Genomic DNA, 12,377 nt, shown 5'->3' with positions numbered 1-12,377 from the left:
AATTCATCATAACATCCAAGCATGAACTCACTGCAGCTCAGATGGACATGAACTTAAAGTGTCCACGCATCCTTAAAATGACTTAAATAAATTTTTAAAAAGTGAAATGCCCTTTAATATGTTACTCAAAGGTCTGAAATTTTGTCTATTTGCACTATTTTATCTCATATATTCTATTTTTGTATTTTTTATTTGTGGGACTTTCCTGCCAGGCTAACATTTGAGTGGCACTCAGTCACATGTGTTGCGTTTTGTGACTTGAGAAGGTTGAGGCTACCGCTAGCTAGCTGCTAATGTACCGTTGCTAGCTAGCTAGCGTTTTTTGTGTCTTAGTCATGTTTTCAAGTTTATCTCTAGCTCGCTGGTTGATGTTTGTAGATTTCTGTGGAGATGCAGGTCTTAAATATAATTCATGACAGTCTTAAAAAGTCTTAAATTTGAGTTGTTGAAACTTGAGAAACTCTGGAACTGAAACAAGGCTCTTGGCGCTTTCCAACTTAAGTTATCATGCAAAACATTTCTCTATGAAGCTGTGCTGATTTTAGTTTTGGTTTTTGTCCATCGTTGCTCGGTTAATCTTCTGTGTCTACGTCTCAGGGGCCAAAGTCATGAAAGACGATGGAGTCTGATTGGCTCAGAGTGGCTCCTCCCATCGGGGTCAGAGGTGAGAGATCAGCTCAGAGTCTCTGACGCTGCATTACTGAAGGCACCTGGACCGCAGGACGCAACATAAAAACCTCCGACAAACTCGACTGGAAAACAGAACGGATCCTGGAGAAGCTGGTCGATAATCTGGCCATGGTGGGAGACAAACATCTCAGCCTGTCGGTTCTGATGGGTCACAGAATCAGCGTCGATGCTTTCTGTCAATTGGATTACATGTGAAGAGTTTGGATTACCAAGAGTCGCTGCAAGGAAGCAGGAATAGAAACAGTTCAGTGCAGGAGGGAACCAAACTGTGGACAAGGCGGCCTGGATCTGCTGCTGAGCTGCATATTTTGCTCATTTTCCTGGAAATCTGTTGGATTTTTCCAAGTTCTTAAGGTTAAAGTTTCAAGAAAGTGCTTGGAGTTGCTGAAATGTTTCTCCCAGTTCGCAGACTCTCTGACCCAAAGTGAAGCAAACAGCAGGTTAGCAACCGGTGAAGTTCAGCTGAAGCCACGATGCTGCCGCTGACAGAGAGACGGACTCTGTGTTTGGCCTGAGCTAATCTTGTTACAGACAGGTATGAGCAGCCCTGCAGCCTGCAGGCAGAGCTCGGGGCAAACTGCGATCCCTCACCCAGAGAGAGGAGGACCGAGGAGCTGCAGGTTCACCTCCTGCTCTTCTTCTTCATCTAAAGCTTCTTTTTTTATCATGCTGTCGTCCTCTCAGACCTGTGAGTACTGCAGAGGCTTTCTGGCAGCGATCTGCACCTGATGACGGGTCTAAGTGGACTTCCTGTCCGTTTATAGGCTCAAACACTCTGTTATTGCTCTACATTTACCTGCATTTAATCGTCTTTCACTGATGACAGAAAGTTTATAGGTTCAAACTGCAGGTGACGGACAATAATGCTGCATAAAACTGATCCCAGAGCTGTTTTCACTGCAAAAAACCTAAATATTACCAAGGAGTTTTGGTCTAGTTTCTAGTGTAAATATCTTACAACACTTGAAATAAGAAAAAAATCTAACTTAGAAGTAGCTTTTCAGAAAGATACAGGAGTTTGTTTTATCTGCAATGGAGCAAGTACAAATTATTGACTTAAAACAACCTCCTATATCTTGCTGGAAAGTCAGTTGTAAGTTAGTTTTGTCTCTATTAAAATGAACCAAGATATTTGCACTAAAAACTAGACAATCAATAAATCAGCCAAGTTTATTTTTATAGCACATTTCAGCAACACAGTAGTTCAAGGTGCTTTGCATTGTGAAAACATAACAAAAAAGAAACATATTTTAGTCAACAGTTGTGAAAACCAACAACAGACATTACATTTAGTCAAGAACCATTGTTAAAATCATCAATACACATGAAATAAGTCGGTCAATGTTCAATTTATAATGGTTCAAAACCAACTAAACAGCTGGGTTTTAGTCTAGGTTTAAAGGAGCTCAGTGTTTCAGCTGTTTTTCAGTTTTCTGGAGGTTTGTTCCAGATTTGTGGTGCATACAAGCTCAATGCTGCTTCTCCATGTTTGGTTCTGGTGTTTTTGCAGAGTTATGCAGCATCATTGGGAGTCAATAAAGAAGACTTTTTTGTGGAAACGGAATCAGAAAAAAGATATCTGTAGTTGTGAATGGATGTGATCTCATTGTTTCCCCTCTGTGGAGGAAATGGATGTAGGTTATCAAACTGGCTTTTGACTGCAGGACAAACTGTCTACTGGAGGAAGTCGGTGCAACTCCTTTATTAGCAAAGCATGTCTGTCAACAGCTGTGAAAACTGAAGCTGGATCTAAGAAGAAAACCAGTCAAGGAATCAAAACAGAAACACACCAAATTCACACGGATCGGGACATATTCCAATTGAAATAGTTCCCTTATTGTCTTTTTAAATACAATTTCTTTTCAAGAAGATTTTAGAGGGATGTACATCAACAAAGGCCAAACCAAGAAGAGATACTTCCTTTAAAAAGAGAGAACAGTAAGGGGTGCCATAACAAAATGTATCTATAAATATTAAATAGCTGAACGGTGTTATGCTGGATCTTGTGACCGTATGCAGAAGCCAAGCAGGATTTCATTTCAGATGTGTTTTAAAGGAAGGAAAGAGAAAAAACAAAATAGAAAAGTTGATTTGGACCAAAGATTAAGTTTTTTTTTTAGCTTTCTGAGTTTTAATTGTTTTTATTAAATTTGTTTTGTTGTTTTCAGGAGACATGGAGAGCCAGTGGTGGGATCATGGTACCTGGCATGGCGAGCCTGCACCGATGTCTATGGTAACTCAACAAACACGCCCTCCATCATAACATCCATTCCCTGTCTGCCTTTCTGCCTGGCCGTTTTTATGAATTAAACAGTTTTTTTGTCATTCGTTAGCAGCCGGTCACATGGCAACAATCCAAAGATGCGGAGCGTCTGATTGGTCGAATCGTCCTGAACAAGAGGATGAAGGACGGGACGGTTCCTGCAGATACAGGAGCCCTGCTGGGCCTCAAGGTGGCGCTGCTGTTTCTCTTACGATCATCCCAGTGGCGTCCAGTGGCTTGCTGATGGGCACCGGGTTTTTTCAGGTTGTTGGTGGGAAAATGACGGAGTCTGGCCGTCTGTGTGCGTTCATCACCAAAGTGAAGAGAGGAAGTCTGGCAGACACAGTGGGACATCTGAGACCAGGTAAACACAGTTTGTGCTCATAGATTACGTCTCTTATTATACGTTAAATGTTGCTTTCTTCAACTTACAGTAAAGTTGTTATATTTGTTATAAAACGTCTGATTTTCTGTTTCCATCAACCTGATTGTTTTATTTTAGTCTCACTTTGTAAAAGAATCTTGACTTCTCATATTTTTTGGGTCATCTACATTGGCATATATTACTGGGTTGGACGTCATGTGATAACACACATCATGTCAGTTGGTTGCCTCGGCAACAGATCTGTGTGTAGAGTAGACCGACCCAATTTTGGTAGTAACTAGTTGCATTTACTTGAGTAACTTTTAAAAAAAATCTACTTTTAAGAGTATTTTACTACGCTGTACTTTTTACTTTTACTTGAGAAATTGTATTATAAAGTATTTCTACTCTTGAGTAAAAATTTCTGTTTTTTCTTCCCACTGAATGAAAAACAAACATGTTTTAACCAAAAATTCGCCAGACACAGACACGCACCTGCAGTTTTGTTAAAGTTTCAGAAGATTTTATTGAAAGAAACTGATTTGAAAAAATTATGTTATTTTTTTTCATTTTGATTAATAAAGTACCAAATTTTTCACTTAACTTTATATTTTGATCCATCTAATGTAATTTTAAATCATTAGATAATTGATAATTTGATCAGTTACTCAGTACTTGAGTACTGAGTCCCAAATATTTTTTTACTCTTGCTTGAGTAAAAAGCAAGACAGCTATCTTTTGCTAGCTATAGCGGCTAATAGGCTCCGTCCAATCCAGTAATAAATGTCGAAGTTCATCTAGTCAGTGTGGCTCGTTTGCTTTTTGCAGTGTAAACTGTAACATATGTTACATTTTTGATCTCCAGGTGATCAGGTTCTGGAGTGGAACGGCCGGGTTCTTCAGGGCGCCACATTCAACGAGGTCTATGACATCATCATGGAGTCCAAACCAGAACCGCAGGTGGAGCTGGTGGTCTGCCGACCGATCCGGTGGGTCACACATCTGGTCCAGTCCGAGCTAACAAATTAAAAATGTTTACATATTCTGCATCATATCTAACTTTAAAATATGTTTTATTAGATGCTAATGCTAACGGATATCTGTTGGTTCTTGCTCAGCAGAGACGTTTCAAGAGCAGCAGACGCCTCCAGTGTTCACCTGGACTCCAGTGAGTTTTTACACAAAGAATAATCCAACACAAGCTTACAGAAAACCACAGCAGTTAAACTTTTTCCCTCTGAGTACGACATTAAGGCGTTCCTGTTTTAGCTCAGTTAGAATTAATCATATTGTTAAAATTCAAATATTGATCCCAAAGAGAATTTAAATTTAGTTGTAATCCTTACTAATTTGAATTCTTCAAAGACTTACTGTAGATGGTGATGGCAGAAAAAATCTGATGTAGCAGTCTGTGTTGCAGCGACTTTGAGGAAGCCTCTGACGGAAGACACTCTGATATTGTTTTCATTTTCTACATTAGTTCGGTTCTTTTTGGAGGCTTCTGTTATTTATTTTACATTTATTTGGATAGAATATTGCGGTTAACTTTTTTAACCATTATAAGGTTTTGTTTTTGCAATTGTTAGCAGCTGATAAGCATCTTGAAAGCTCAGATAATACCTGATCTCTAATAACTAATGCCGGAGTAGTTGGAAAATGAGGCTTAATGAATGCAGAGTAGGGAAAGAAGCAAGAAGTTCAAACCTTTTCTTCCTGTTACCGTAATGTACAGATAGATTTAAAACAGAACAGCAAAAGCAAATGAGGTGGATTAGCATTGATTGCTAATGGAAACTGAGCTGTTAGCATGTCAACACAGTCATGAGATTGGAGTTTCAACATTTAATTTCCATTTGGGACAGTTCCTTTGGTCTTTTTCTTGCTAGCACAGAAAATAAGCATCAGAAATAACATTAAATTTTTTTTATTTATATTTTATTAAAAAATGATTGGAAAAAAAAGTTATTATTATTGTATTTTTCTTTCTCATCTTCTCTCCAACCTTCTGAGGTTTTGAAAAACAGTGTTGTAAGCTCCTAAAGTATCGCGTGTTGGACAAAGCGGGCTCTAGTGGAACTGGGTTTTGTTTTTCTGTGCTCAGGTTCCAGTTCCTTCGACTCACAGAAGGTCGGCCCGACCATCTCCGTCACCTCTCCCATGAGCCCCAGCGTTCTGTCGGGACAAGTCTCCGTAAGTTCAGCCAACATCTCGCATCCAGGCCCAGAAACCCGTAAACAGGCGTTTCCATGGTGATGTGTATGTGTTTACAGAGCGCAAACAGGCCTCCTCTGGTTCCCAGGATCCAGGTAACCTGTAGAGAGTTAGGCTGTAGGTTAGCTTGAGTTTGTTGTTAGCTGTAGAGTTCATCAGTTTAGTGTAAAATAGATGCTTACCTGCAATTTATGAAACAACTTTTCCAAATATGTGTCATTTTTTCTCGTGATCCATATGAGAAAACATAAAACATTGTACTGAAGTAAGACTTCAACATATTTTTACTCAAGCAAAAGTAAAAAGTAGCTTAAAGTATTTGGTAAAACTGATCAAAACATAAATTATTTAATATTTAAAACGACATCATCAGACAGACTAAAATATAAAATTATGTGGAAATTTGGGTATTATAAATATTAAAATGAAAATAATTTATATAAATAACACTTACAATATAAAGAAAAATTTTCCAAATCAGTTTTTTTCAATAAAAAACATGAAGTTTTAACAAAAACTGCAGGTGTGTGTCTGTGCTGGTGAATTTTTGGTTAAAACTTAAGTTTGTTTTTAATCAGTGGGTAGAAAATCCAGAAATCTTACTGAAATAAAATTAGCATTGCATCATAATAAAGTTATTCAAGTAAAGGTAAAAAGTACAATGTCCTAAAAGTAAAGTTTTAGTTAAAAATTCCATAAGTAAATTAAACTAGTTACTAATCTGGCTGTGATTTTTTTTTTCTCCTTTTGGCATACAGATATTTTTATTTTAAAGACAGTTCTGTTGCGATCACATGACCAGAGAAAGTGACACATACTCAAGCCACAACAAGATGGAAATAAATATTAGTTACTAAAATCGGTCCAGTTTTACGCTGACGCTAAAATATCGTTGACCTCTAGTTTTTTCAACTGAGAGCAGCTGATTAGAGTCTCAAATAATGGCTGCAGAGCAGAGCGACCATGAGGGACGCTCCTTAAAAAATGGAGCCCTGGGCTACTGCCCTTTATAAAGTTTGAACCAGTATGAATGGGTCAGATCCGTTCTCTGTTTTGTTTCTAATGTTGCTGTATTTAATGTTTTAATACAGATCAAACTGTGGTATGATAAGGTTGGTCATCAGCTGATCGTCACGGTCCTTGGAGCCAAAGAACTTCCTGTTCGGGACGATGGACGACCGCGAAACCCATACGTCAAGATCTACTTCCTGCCGGACAGAAGGTAGAAGAACAAAGAAAAACAAAACTACATTATTGCTATTATTCTGTAAACCTGAATAACTGATCAAATTATTAATCATTTAATATTTAAAGAAATTAGATATTTAAAATGCTTTAATTATAGTTAATATTTAAAAATGCTGGATATATTTTAAAATACAATTTTTATATATTAAATATTTAAAAAATATATTATAAATATAAAGTTAAGTGGAAATTTTGACATTTTAAAAATATAAATAACAAATTATAAACTAACAAAATCAGGCAAAAATGTTTTTTTCCAAATCAGTTTCTTTTATTATAACATTTATGAAACTTTAACAAAAAACGCCCATGTGTGTCTGTTTCTGGTGAATTTTTGATTAAAACATGTTTCTTTTTTTTATCAGTGGGTAGAAAATCCAGAAATTTTACTCAAGTAGAAGTAGAAAGTACAGCATAGTAAACATACTCCTAAAAGTACATTTTTCCAAAACGTTACTCAAGGAAATGTACCAAACTCTAATAATAATTAATGCAAACTAGCAAACACTCTAAAAACTAATCAAAACTAATTGAATTAGAAAAAAAGTCACAACAGAATAAAACTGGACTATAATGAAAAAACCCCAAAGCTATTATAACCTCGGTTCGCGCTCTACACTTGATGTAAATCCTTGTGCCTCATCTGCTTTCTTCCCAGTGATAAGAGCAAACGCAGGACGAAGACGGTGAAGAAGTCCCTGGAGCCTCGCTGGAACCAGACCTTCATGTATTCCCCGGTTCATCGGCGCGAGTTCAGGGAACGGATGCTGGAGCTCACCGTCTGGGACCAGGCCAGAGTCCGAGAGGAGGAGAGCCAGTTCCTGGGAGAGGTGAGCACACCTGGAGCAGAGACTAAAGCAGTCTTTATCATTTGTGGCTGGTCCGCGGGAGCCCCCTAGTGGTCCTCAAGGTATTGCATGTAAACGACCGTTTATTTCCCGTGACGTTAGGTTAGCTCAAAGTGCGACACTTTTAAGCAAAGGATTGTGCTTAAAAATAATGATGGATGGATGGGTTAAAATCGGGCCACTCACAATAAAACAACTCCAGAACTATTTATGTGATCGGAGGAAACTAAGTCAAACCTGCTGAGAGTTTTGATTTGTCGTTCGTTAACAATTTATTCGATTCTTTTGAACGGCTCCGCCGTGAACGAGTCTGTTGGTGAGAACTGTTCTTTGTTTTTTACGACTTTGCTAGCGTATTATGCTCTGCTCACTACTAACGACTATTAAATGTAATTAATTAAATACAATAGATAAATGCAGTTGATAGAAATGGGTGGATGATTTTATATTTATTTTTTGTTTCTGGCAAAGCAACTCAAGTCTGTTTTTCTTTTAATTGTGCTTCTAAATTACAAGCTGTAAATGTTATTAATGCACACAACACTTGGTAGTAAAGAACAACCTGTTTTTGATTTCCATTCTTGACATTGGAAATCCAAACTAAGAATCTGTAAATAATTAAAAACACCCTGAGTAGACGTGTTCATGGCTTTTCACATTTGTCAAGCAGCATGGAAGAACAAAGAAAACAATACGTGCGTTAAGAGACTAACATTTTCATTTTAGGTTGTATATATTAACATGTTGTGTTAATTAGGGGTAATTTGAAGCTAGATGGTCCATAAGTGTTTGTTAAACAGGTTAAGGGATCCTCAGACTGAAGGTTTTAGGAACTTTGGATTTAAGGGCGTCCTGACGTTTCCCCGTGTTTCGTTTGTCGTCAGGTCCTGATAGAGCTGGAGTCGGCGCTGCTGGATGATCAGCCTCACTGGTACAAGCTACAGCTTCATGACGTTTCCTCGGTGCCCCTGCCCAACGCCTCCCCCTACCTGCAGAGGAGGGGACTGCAGACGGAGCCGTCCCAGAGCAGCAGGAGGCTTCAGAGTGAGGGTCACACCAGAAACACACCAACTCTCACTCAGTCACATTCTTTTTCTTATGTTATCGCAGCTTATTGATACACTTTTTATCATTTTTAGAAATATAGATCTTTATTTTGTGTCTTTATTCCATCATGTCGTTTTTTTAACATCTATTTTTTGTTTGTTTGTTGTTTCACTTCTTATGATGCGTTACCAGATAAAGGTCCTTACTTTAACTCAGGTAATAACACCTGTGTGTGTGCCCGTGTGTCTGTATGGAGTCCTCTGAATTTGTGTTGCAATTTTTGTTTCTGCAGCCATAAAATCAGAAACAACCAGGATGGGCAATTTGTAAATCTGTCCATGTTAAAGGGGACCTTTTATGCAAAATTCACATTTTGCACATTTTTATATTTCCCTTTTAGTTCCTACTGATTCTGAAAACAGCCCAAGCATTTAAAAAAATTAAATGTGAGGCGTGCTGTGGTGGCGCAGGGGGTTAGCACGCCCCACTTTTGGAGGCCTTAGTCCTCGACGCGGACGTCGCGGGTTCAACTCCCGGTCCCGATGACCTTTGACGCATGTCTTCCCCCTCTCCTACCTTCCTGTCTGCCTACTGTCGCAAAAATACGAGCCACTAGCGCCGGAAAAACTTTTTGGAGAAAAAAAAAGGAAAAGGCAATAACTTAATGTTTTTTGTGTTTAAAAAAGAAGCTGTTTCAATAAATTTCCGATGTTAACGTTTTTGTTGCTAGGTAACAACCTGACGAGCCCCATCCTGTTACCTAGCAACCCAAAGGAACTCCAGCACATTTTGTCCACTGTTTTTACCGCTGTACAATGGCTGCTGGAAGAGACAAGTGTTTTGTTGTTGACTTACCATCCAGAAACCACTTCCTTGATTCTTGCTGGTTGTGCAGGAGGCTCCACTTTGGTTTTTCAAACACGTACGGTTGTATAATTGTGTATATTTGTGTATAATCTGTTTGCAGCCGTTTTCACGTGCGAGTGTAAACTGCAGCAGCTTATTTGGATATTACGCGTAACTGTAATTTTCCATAAAGAATTAGTGTAGATGCTGTAGCCGTCAGTGTTACAAAAGCCTCTGACTGAAGACACTGATAGAAGTTTGTTTGCTTTTTGTTTGTGGATGAAGGATTGTTATGATGCTTTTGACTCATAATTGGCATTAACAGGTTCCTTGTATTCACTCCCCATTAACATTTTCACATCCTGTCACATTACCCCACAAATTTCTATGTATCTTATTGTGATTTTAGGTGACTATCAATACAAAGGAGAGCATTATTCTCAAGTGAGAGGAAAGAGACAATGGTTTTTAACATTTCTTGTTACTAAAAAGACACTTTGCACAACCAAAGGTTTTTGCCTCAGAGTTGCATATTTATTTTCTATTTTTATTCTGCTCCTGAGTTTGACGGTTTTCTATCTGTTGTGCTTCCAGCTGAAGATGACATGTGATCTTCTAAAGATCCTCCTTCTCGTTTCTCCCTGCCTCTGTGTGTTTGCAGGATCTCAGAGGATCAGCGATAGCGAGTTTTCAGATTACGACTGTGAAGACGGCATTGGCGTCATTTCAGGTAACCACAGCATCCCACAATACAATTTACTCATCTTTAAAAAAAAAAAAAAAAGGTGTACAAAACATTTTGAATTTCTACAAAAAAACATTAACTGGAACACAATGTCTCCACTGGTAAAAATCTGAATTTCTTTGGTAAAAATGAGATTTTCTTTTTACCAGTGGGATTGATAAAAATCTAATTTCTTCTAGTGTTGAATTTACTTTTTTCTAAAAACAAAATGTTCAAACTCTCTTTTTATTATTGCTACTTCAAGATAACATAAGATGTACTTTATTTATCCCAGAATTGGGTAATTATTGGGCAGCAGCGCCATGACATGGACAAATAAGAGACAATATTCTCAATATAAATTAAAACAAATACACAAAATAAAATATACATGTCTACAAAATAAAATAGAAGTGTTATCTATTAATGTATGATAACACATTATACAAGTAGTAATGTATGTACATATTTTATGGAAATAGAGCCGTGATCATGAGCAGAAATCCGTAATAATTAGAGTTATTGTTAAAGTGTGATGGCATGTAAGATTTCCTGTTTAAATGTATAATCTCATTTACCGGAGTGTTCTGACCAAGTTGACAATAAAAAATTTAAACTTCTGAGACTCAGAAAGTTACTTTAACTCCTGGTTATTTTATGGACCTGATTTTCTATCTGTTAAGTTAGAAACTTAAAGTTTTTCTCACAATCAATCAATCAATCAATCAAATTTTATTTGTATAGCACATTTCAGCAGCAAGACATTTCAAAGTGCTTTACATCATTACAAAGTTGTGGTTTGACTAAACGTTTTATCTTTAGATCACATAAATGTAGATGAATAAGCCACGTTTATTTGTTTCAATGCAGATTACAGGCAGAATGGGCGGGACTTCCACAGCTCCACCCTCTCAGTGCCAGAACAGGTGATATCGTCCAATCACTGCTCCCGATCTGAGATGGTGCGCAGCTCACGGTCGCCAAGCCAACCGCCTCCACAAAGGTAAATACTGAGCAGATCGCATCGCATGGCAGATAAATTCATTTTAGCTTTTGGAGATTTGATTTTGTGAAAATCTGGATTTTCCTTGGGTTTTCATAATTCAGAGTGACGTCAGAGTCCCCAAGGCGGCCATCTTGTTTTAATGTGTTTTACAGCTACTATTTATTTGGACTTTAAATACACATAGACAGACTATACTGTCATTCAGTTGGACATTTAAAATGTACATATTGAGTGAAATGTCATTGCAGGGCTTCAATAAAAATAATAAAATAAATAATAATACCAAGTACTAATATATATATATATTATTAGATGATTCTAGTTTTAGATTAGTAGATTAAAGAGCAACGAGGTGAGATTTCTTTTTATGAGTTGAAATTACTTGCTGCTTTTCGAGGCACAATATTTTTTGTTCTTTGAAGATTGCCTTTTATTTTTACCCAAACTTTTCCTCTTCTTCTGTGGCTCTTTACCTCTCTGACTTCTGACCTCTGGTTGCCAGCGGCAACCCTCTGAATCCGTTGTACCGGGAGGACGCGGTGCGGCTGCTGCGCGGCTCCAAACTGAGTCGAGCATATTCTGACGCCTGTCAGTACAGCAGCCTGGACAGGTAACCGAGGGAAACAGCACCAGTACACGTGGACTGGAGCTAGAGAATGCATGAAGTCCGGTTCCGGCTTAATTAAACATTTAGAATGGGAAAACTTTAATTAATAAATCAGTACTGAAGTTATCGAAGAGCTGCAGTTGGATCATTGATGTAATACTGGACATCACGTCAATTAGCGCGCGCCATTTCTGTGCTTTGAGTCAGGAAGATCTGTGGTCGGAGAAATGACACAATAATGCAAATAACATGAAAAAAGTACGCCATTTTTTTTCTGTTATTTGACAACACAGCAATAACTAGATAACAAAGGTATAAATTTCAGTGGTCAGGACAATGTTTTAATTTGATACACTTGAACGTGATCGCCGCTCTGCTGGCTAGCAGAGCTGTTGTCGGTTGGTTACCATGGCAACGGGTATTTGGGTTTAGAAACTTTAGAGTAAAGTCGACTCAGAGCGCAAGAAAAGAACAAAGCAGAATACGAATGGTTTCGAGTTGCTCTTCCCCTGTTTTTCAGCGT

General features: G+C 38.0%; 1 protein-coding gene across 2 annotated transcripts in view; it reads left to right on the top strand.

The window, feature by feature from the left end:
- Positions 1–12,377, top strand: part of LOC114155755 (regulating synaptic membrane exocytosis protein 2-like) — a 47,458-nt gene that overhangs the window by 15,017 nt on the left and 20,064 nt on the right. Inside the window, exons 10-22 of one of the 2 annotated variants that reach the window (XM_028035816.1) lie at positions 2,859–2,923; positions 3,024–3,143; positions 3,218–3,317; positions 4,183–4,306; positions 4,439–4,485; positions 5,419–5,507; positions 6,620–6,750; positions 7,435–7,606; positions 8,509–8,668; positions 8,864–8,887; positions 10,179–10,247; positions 11,112–11,244; positions 11,750–11,857. In XM_028035816.1, the coding sequence (XP_027891617.1) occupies positions 2,859–2,923; positions 3,024–3,143; positions 3,218–3,317; positions 4,183–4,306; positions 4,439–4,485; positions 5,419–5,507; positions 6,620–6,750; positions 7,435–7,606; positions 8,509–8,668; positions 8,864–8,887; positions 10,179–10,247; positions 11,112–11,244; positions 11,750–11,857 (1,342 nt within the window). Of the gene's footprint in view, positions 1–2,858; positions 2,924–3,023; positions 3,144–3,217; positions 3,318–4,182; positions 4,307–4,435; positions 4,486–5,418; positions 5,508–6,619; positions 6,751–7,434; positions 7,607–8,508; positions 8,669–8,863; positions 8,888–10,178; positions 10,248–11,111; positions 11,245–11,749; positions 11,858–12,377 lie in introns of both variants that reach the window. The other variant, XM_028035817.1, reaches the window with a different exon arrangement.

This window comes from Xiphophorus couchianus, chromosome 13 (assembly GCF_001444195.1).
Source record: "Xiphophorus couchianus chromosome 13, X_couchianus-1.0, whole genome shotgun sequence".
Lineage (NCBI taxonomy): Eukaryota > Metazoa > Chordata > Actinopteri > Cyprinodontiformes > Poeciliidae > Xiphophorus > Xiphophorus couchianus.
This window is presented reverse-complemented; position numbering and strand designations above follow the sequence as displayed.